The 8,494-nt window shown below is 52.1% G+C and overlaps 1 protein-coding gene across 1 annotated transcript in view; it reads left to right on the forward strand.

Moving 5' to 3' along the window:
- The window catches only part of DDT (D-dopachrome tautomerase), a 3,400-nt gene extending 1,730 nt beyond the window's left edge, over window positions 1-1,670 (forward strand). Inside the window, exon 3 of the mRNA XM_023185722.1 lies at window positions 1,421-1,670. Within this exon, the coding sequence (XP_023041490.1) occupies window positions 1,421-1,493 (73 nt within the window). The 3' untranslated portion in view covers window positions 1,494-1,670. The remainder of the gene's footprint in view (window positions 1-1,420) is intronic.
- The last annotated feature ends 6,824 nt before the right edge of the window (window positions 1,671-8,494 follow it).

Consider the following 8,494-nt stretch of genomic DNA (forward strand, 5'->3'; position numbering starts at 1 on the left):
CGCCTGTAGTCCCAGCCACTCGGGAGACTGAGGCAGGAGAATGGCGTAAACCCAGGAGGCAGAGCTTGCAGTGAGCTGAAATCCGGCCACTGCACTCCAGCCTGGGCGACAGAGCGAGACTCCATCTCAAAACAACAATAAAAATAAAAATAAAAATAAATTAACCAGACATGGTGGTGTGCACCTGTAGTCTCAGTTGGCAAGCTGCGGTGGGAGGATGGCTTCAGCCTAGGAGGTTGAGGCCGCAGTGAGCTGTGATTGTGCTATTGCACCCCAGCCTGGGTGGCAGTGAGACTGTGTCTCAGAAAAAAAGACCTTCTGAAATGGAGCCTTTGTTAGTCCATGAAGGTCAATGAGGAATGGCTGATCCTGCTGGGTCCTCCCTCAAGCTACAGAGGAATCATACAGTCAGCCCCCTGTATCACTGGGTTCCGCATCTGTTGATTCAAACAACCATGGATTGAAATATCAGAGGAAAAAATTCATAATTGCATCTATACTGAAAATATGTATAGGCTTTTTTCCTTGTCATTATTCCCTGAACAATACAATTTACGTAGTATATACATTATATTAGGTATTATAAGTAACCCAGAGATTATTTAAAGTATGTGAGAGGATGTGTGTAGGTTATATGCAAATACTACATCATTTTGAACAAATGTAGATTTTGGTTTCCTCTGGGAATCCTAGAACAAATCCCCTATGGACACTGAGGGAAAACTGTTACTCCAACAAGTGTTATACAAATGCTTACCATGTGCTAGGTACTCTACAGGTACTGTACACTCATGATCCCATTTGATCCTTACAATCCCTGTCCACTCTCCCTTTGCTCAGACAAGGCATGCTATCCCCATGAGATATGCCAATTTTATGAGAAGACTGAGGCTGTTCATACTTCTGCCCCCTGAAGCCAGGCTATCCCAAGCTCTGGTGCTCCTCACTGGAAACTTGCTGTTACCTCTGAGAGGGGCATGTTCACTTATGGCACAGACATTAGTGGTGGGGGTTGGCGGGGCCAGGGGTGGGGTGGTCACCCTGTGCTCAGCCTTTGAGAAAACAGGTGGCTGAGGTACTGTGCCCTTAGGGAGCCTGCAATTAGGAGGAGGCAGGGTGCCCCTCAGTCCACAAACTGATGGAGATGATAGAGTGTATAGCACAGATGCCGAAGCTACTGTATTGTGTATCTGTCCTAGTTGGGTCATGCTGATGTGCAGCCACCATCCCACACCTGAGTGTCCCAGTGCCCTGCTGGGGGTTGGGGAAAGATCATTACTGGGATGAGCAGGTTTGCAAAATGCCTGGTGGACTGAGGCAGGCTGTCCCGAGTATCCACAGTGGGAGTACCTGGCAGGGGTCTTGCAAGATGTGGTGTTAGCCAAGGAGCTGATGGTATCTTTTTCTCTGTCTCCTGAAGGATATTTATCCGCTTTTTCCCCCTGGAATCCTGGCAGATTGGCAAGCTAGGGACGGTCGTGACTTTTTTATGATTGGCACGGAGGGATCCGGGACATCTATGAGCTGGCTGCTGCTTCCAGAGAGATCTCCTGGCAGAGTGAGGGCATAGTGATAACCAGCTTTGGATTATCCCACATACAACATTCCTGTGATCACATAATCCTCTTCATCCTCATATGAAATAAATGAAGAGCGCTTCCTCGTTCAAACATGACTTCTTCCCTTCTAATTATCCCTCCTGGGCATCTTGGGCCACCATGGGTAGCAGGGCTGGGGGATAAGCCCATAGGGAACCTGGAGGGGGATGATTTCCATCTTCAGGGCTACTGTCTGATATGTTTAGACTGCTCAGATCTGGTGGTGGAAGCCTCAGCCTGGAGGCTCTGCTCTCCACACCCATCTGCAGGCCTGTGGGAAGGTGTGAGCAGCTGATCCAGCTGGGGCCTTCCTGCAGACTGCTGACCTGAGGCTTCTGTACTCCTGAAGCCTACTCCCTCCACGCCTGGCCGGGCAGCCTGCCACGCCCCTCTCCTGGCCTCTGTAGAGTGGAGGCAGGGTTTGCCTGTGTCCCCTTTGGGGGTTGGTCACTGGTTTTCCAAAAGCAGGGTCCCCAGTCTGCTTCTCCTCCATAGGGTTGCAAGCCTTGACTCCCTCCCTTTGGCAAGACTCCAACCCTCCTCTCAGCTGCCCCATCGCCCCTTCCTGGCAGTAGCACCAGCTTTCACAAGCCTTCCAGCCCAGGGGCCCCCAGGCCGGGAGGATGGCTGGGGGGGACACATGGCAGGTCTATAAGGTTTCCTGTGTCTTCTCTCCTGTCACAACGGTGCCACCTGCACACTTAACTGTTGGACACCCAACCACACATTCACACATCTACCCAAGTCTCTAGTCATGATTCATCACATTCACACATATACACCCACATATACAATCGTACCATTTACACATATATACACCCACACAATCACACAATTCACATCCAACAGTCACACAACTCAAATTCACATACAGACCAAACCCCCACACACGTACACCCACATACACAATCAACCATTCACTGACACACAGTCATCACACAGTTCACTCACACACATGCACGCAATTCAACAAAATCACACAATTCACTCATTCACACACATATACCCACATACACAAATTCACACTGCTCACATTTACACACAATTCACTAAAATTCACATATATACCCACGTACACACAGTTCACTCGCATCACACACATATACACCCACACATAAACAGTCACACAATTCACTCACGTTCAGTCACCGACATTGACACACATACACACGCACCACACACAGGCAATGCAATTCAGTCACATGGCCAAAAGCCAGTCTTCACCTTGCTACAGTTCCCAGTGTCGCCTCAACCTTTGCAACAGCGTCCCCTTCCCATGCCTGGACTGCTGGAGAGCCCTGAACACACCCCATCTTCATGCCTCCAGCGCTAGCCCAAGCCCTTCCCTCTGCCAAGAGCACTAAGTGGAACTCAGGGTCACTTCTCAGGACCCTTCCCTGCCCCTGCTCCTGCCAGGTGACCTGGGGATCCTGCTGGCCCCGTTCAACAATGAAGCACACCATGGTTAGTTCAGCTGATGTCACTCTCCCGGACTTACTGCCACCTACACAGCACTGGGACTGACTGTTTATTCTTTATTTCGTGTTCTTTACTGGAGTGTCTGTTGAAAGCAAAACCATGCAATTAGGAACAATCCAAAGGCAGCCAGCATGGAGTGAGTGCAGAGTGCAGTGGTGCAAACTCAACTTACTGCAGCCTCAACCTCCTGGCCCTAAACAATCCTGCCTCAGCTTCCCATGTAGTTTGGATCACAGGCGCATGCCACCATGCTGGGCTAATTTTATGACTTTGTAGAGATGGGGTCACACTTTGTTTCCCAGGGTGGTCTTGAATTCCTGGGCTCAATTGATCCTCCCACCTCAGCCCATTTTGCAAAGCTGCTCATCCCAGTAATGATCTTCCCCCAACTCCCAGCAGGGCAGTGGGACACTCAGGTGTGGGATGGTAGCCGCACATCAGCATGACCCACCTAGGACAGACACTCAACATCAACACAGTAGCCTCAGTGTGTGCACTGTACGCTCCCTCATCTCTATTAGTTTGGGGGCTGAAGGGCAACCTGCCTCCTCCTAATTGCAGGCTCCCTAAGGACACAGTGCCTCAGCCACCTGTTTTCTCAAAGGCTGGGCACAGGGTGACCCCACCACCACTAATGTCTGTACCACAAATGAACTTTACCCCTGTTCTATAAAGATGTTATGCCCCAAAAATGAAGTGGAGGGCCATACCCTGAGGGAGGGAATGGATCTCCAGGGTTGGAATAGTGACACCTTTTGTCCTCACTTATATGAATAGGAAGGATACAATTGCTAGGACTCCCCATATCTTAGCTTCAGGAATAGCTTTTGTTAGGCCTGTTAGTCTGAGGGACCCTAAAATTCCAGATAGTCCCCCACAACAGGGATTTGGGCAAAAATTATGTCTTTTTGATTGGTGAGCCCGGGTGCCTAAAGAAGGTCCTGGAGTTTACACTAGAAGTCATTCTTATAGGAGAAACTAGAAAAGCACCAGAGACACGGAGTGATTTTTAGAAGCAGGACCAACCTCAGAGAAGAGAGGCAAAAAGAGGTTTGTCTGGCAGGCATTAGGACCCAGGGGGGCAAGGGTTAAGGTAGATAGAATAGATGGGGGAGTCTCGCTTGGGTGACATGCCTTTGAGAGTTCCACTCATGGCCGCAGGGTCAATCAACTTGTCGGGATCCCGGAGCTGCATGGCTTTCCTCTCAGTCGACCCTCGGCTCAGCCCAGCAGTACAGGAAAAGTGGAAGCTGGTTCTAGGCAAACCAACCCTCCCAGCTCTGAAGAGTCCAGGGTTGTTAGAGAGCCCTTTCCCAGAAAGCCTGACACCCGTATCTTGAGTCCAGCGGCTGCGCTAGTTGCTTTTAACTGGCGACAGGTGCCCGATATTTAGCCCCCGAATTCTAAGGAAAAATAGGACAGAATAGCAAGCGAAAAGGGTCCGTTGGTTCTCACCACTCGGGTATAGTTGATGTCCCACTGCTTGGCAATAGCCGGTAGTCCCTTTGTGGTCACCAAAATGTGTCTGGAATTGGTGGGTTCTTGGTCTCACTGACTTCAAGAATGAAGCCCCGGACCCTCAGTCGTGAGTGTTACAATTTTTAAAGATGGTGTGTCCAGAGTTTGTTCCTTCAGACGTTCAGATGTGTCTGGAGCTTCTTCCTTCTGGTGTATGGTGGTCTCCCTGTCAGGAGTGAAGCTGTAGGCCTTCATGGTGACTGTTACAGCTCTAAAAGGCAGTGCGTCTGGAGTTGTTGGTTCTTCCCGGTAGGTTTGTGGTCTCGCTGGCGTCAGGAGTGAAGCTGCAGACCTTCCCGGTGAGTGTTACAGCTCAAACAGCAGCATGAACCCAAAGAGTGAGCAGCAACAATATTTACAACAAAGAACAAAGCTTCCACAGCGTGGAAGGGGACCCAAACAAATTGCAGTTGGCTGGCTCGGGCAGCCTGCTTTTATGTCCTTATCTGGCCCCACCCACATCCTGCTGATTGGTCCATTTTACAGAGAGCTGATTGGTCCATTTTGACAGAGTGCTGATTGGTGCGTTTACAATCCTTGAGCTAGTCAGAGAGTCACAGAGTGCTAGTCCTCCAAGTCTCCACTAAGTTAGCTAGATACAGAGTACCAATTGGTGTATTCACAAACCCTGAGCTAGACACAGAGTGCTGATTGGTTTATTTACAAACCCTGAGTTAGACAGAGTGCTGATTGGTGTATTCACAAACCCTGAGCTAGACAGAGTGCTGATTGGTGTATTCACAAACCCTGAGCTAGACAGAGTGCTGATTGGTGTATTTACAAACCCTGAGCTAGACACAGAGTGCTGATTGGTGTATTTACAATCCTCTGGCTAGATATAAAAGTTCTCCAAGTCCCCATCCAGTTCAGGAGCCCAACTGGCTTCACCCAGTGGATCCTGCACCAGGGCTCATGTGGAGCTGCCAGCCAGTCCCGAGCGGCGCCTGCATTCCTCAGCCCTTGGGCTGGCCATGCGACCAGGCACCACGGAGGAGGGGGCGGCGCCCCTCGGGGAGGCTCAGGCAGCGCGGAGCTTACCGCAGGTGGGGAGCTCAGACGTGGCGGTCTGCAGGTCTCCAGCCCTGCCCTGCCGGGAAGCAGGTAAGGCCCGGTGAGAATTTGAGTGCGGCGCCCGCGGGCCGGCACTGCTGGGGGACCCAGCGCAACCTCCGCAGCTGCTGGCCTAGGTGCTAAGCCCCTCACTGCCCTGGGCGGCGGTGTGCGGGGCCCGCCGATCTCACGCCCACCGGAACTCACACAGGCCAGCGAGCGCAGCCCCGGTTCCCACCCGCGCCTCTCCCTCCACACCTCCCCACAAGCAGAGGGAGGCAGCTTCTGCCTCAGCCAGCCCACAGGGGCTTCCACAGTGCCGTGGCGGGCTGAAGGGCTCTTCAGGCGCCGCCAGAATGGGCGCCGAGGCCGAGGACGCGCTGAGCACAGTCCTACCATCAGGAACCTGAGGGGTCAGGGGGCCCCAGGGCCCCAGACCCTGATGTGTTCTTACTGGGCAGGGCAATAAATGGGATTTTCCCCCTGAGACAGGATCACTGGCTCCAGTCTGCGGCAGTCCCAAATGGATCCTCCACTACCCTACGCACCAGTCTTGGCCCAGGGTTTGCTCCTTGGTGAGAAACTCAACGAAGTGGGCGCTGTGGCTGCGGTTGTCCTCAGCACTACGCAGATGGAGGAGACGGACGGCTGCGCGCAGGGCTCGGTGGACCCGCTCAGCGCCACCGCCAGGCCTGTACGCACTGTCACCTGCATGCGCTGAGGGGGACATGAAAAGTTTTACCTGAAGCTGGGGCCGGCAGGGCTACCTCTAGGGGACCCGACCCAAGCGCGGGAAAGCCGAAACGCGCAGTGTTCGTGGGGACAGGGATCCCAGTACAGGTCGAGGCCCCTGAAGGTCACGTTCGGCTCATGACTGGGGAGGGCGATAAGGGAAAGACGTGCGGAGGGGGAGCCGCGGGATCCTGGAGCACGGAAAGTCAGAACTTGGCGTGCGGAAAGGAGGGGGGAGTGGTCCCTGGGGAAAAGGGTCGGGGTCGCTGTGGGGAAGGCGGAGCAGGGACAGGGCTGGACCCCTGGCCCACCAACCTCCCCTCGCCCTGTGCTGCTTGGCCCACGCTCACGTCCGCAGGTTTGCCCAGGATAGAGGTAGCGGCGGCGCAGAGTCGTTTCTCCAGCCCTGCGGGCACTCGGTTGTTGGGCAAATTCCTGTCTAGCTCTAGGAAGGGTATAGCAGGCAGAGAAAGGAAAACAGCTCTGGGAGAGAAGCCGCTCTGGGTACCCGAGGCTCGCGGACCAGGGAGGAGGGGCGAGGCGCCACAGCAACCTGGCTTCTCATTGGCTGAACAGAGACTCAGCGCTCCCCGATTGGCTGCCTAGAGTATATCCCGCTTCCGCAAACAAAAGTCACGTGTGCCGGCTCTGTTTTCCAAAAGTCCCATCGCCCCCATCCTATGTGTAGCCTCACGCACTACCAGTCTTTAACCGCGTGGTGGGTACGCCCTGTCGCTTCCCCGATCCTCTTGCCTAGCACCGGGTGGATTTCCCTTAAGCTTTCCGCGCTATGGTCGCCTAGTTCCTAGCTCTGTTAAAGGTCTGAACACCCCTAACGCACAGACACACACACACACCCCTATAGGGGTCTTCCCCAAGTTCGACCCTAATAAACAATGCAACGGAAGTTTAAATGTTTTTTGAATGATTTGCCACCATTTCGAAGTCAGGCAATTTTATGTTCAGTATGAAAATCTGCGCTTCTCTTGGGCAGTCAGGAGATGCGGTTACATGTGAGGGCGCAAGTGGGGCTGGGCAGGCACCCTTGGGTTCACGACATTTCCTGTCCCCGCCTGATCCCCACTGACATCTGCCTGTGTAGCCTCTTGTGCCGATGGTGAGCCACTGTTCACCAGGGGGTGGCAAAATGTGTTATTTAAAACATGGAAATCTGTTGGTGTGGCTTAAACATAAGTCTCTGATTAGTGTGGCAAAATCACTTGAATTGTACATTTTAAATATTATTGAAATTGTGGTCAGGCAGAGTGGCTGACACCTGTAATCTCAGCACTTTGGGAGGCCAGGAAGGGAGGATTGCTTGAGTCCAGGAGTACAAGACCAGGCTAGGCAACATAGCAAGATTCCCTTCTTTATTTTCTACAGAAAAAAAAAAAAAAAAGGAATCCTGGTGTTGTGGTGTGCGCTTGTAGTTCTAGCTATCTGTGCAGCTGAGGCAGGAGGGTTGCTTGAGCCCAGGAGATCTAGGCTGCAGTGAACTGTGACTCATTTCTTCCCTGTCTCTTTGTCTGATGGGTTTCTCTTATTTTTCTTTGTTTGTTTGTTTGTTTGTTTCTGAGACAGTCTCGCTCTGACTGGAGCTTGAGTGCAGTGGTATGGTCTCAGCTCACTGCAACCTCCACCTCCCAGGTTCAAGTGATTCTCCTGTCTCAGCCTCCTGAGTGTGCTACCACACCTGACTAATTTTTGTATTTTTAATATAGAGGGGGTTTCATCGTGTTGACTGGGACTGGTCTCAAACTCCCGACCTCAAGTGATCTGCACATCTTGGCCTCCCAAAATGCTGGGATTACAAGGGTGAGCCACCACACCAGGCCTGTCTTACGGGTTTCTAAGAGCATCCTAAAGAACATCACTTCCTTCTGACATATCTTTTACCAAGATCCCCCCCCCAGTTTTTTGCTTGTTTTATGTTTAATCAATTTTTTCTTACACAAGATGTCCCTGTATATATTTTGTTTGTTTGTTTGTTTGTTTTGTTTTGTTTTTGAGACAGAGTTTTGCTCTTGTTGTCCAGGCTGGAGTACAATGGCGTGATCTCAGCTCACTGTAATCTCCACCTCCCGGGTTCAAGCAATTCTCCTGACTCAGCCTCCTGA

Source organism: Piliocolobus tephrosceles, chromosome 19, assembly GCF_002776525.5.
Source record: "Piliocolobus tephrosceles isolate RC106 chromosome 19, ASM277652v3, whole genome shotgun sequence".
Lineage (NCBI taxonomy): Eukaryota > Metazoa > Chordata > Mammalia > Primates > Cercopithecidae > Piliocolobus > Piliocolobus tephrosceles.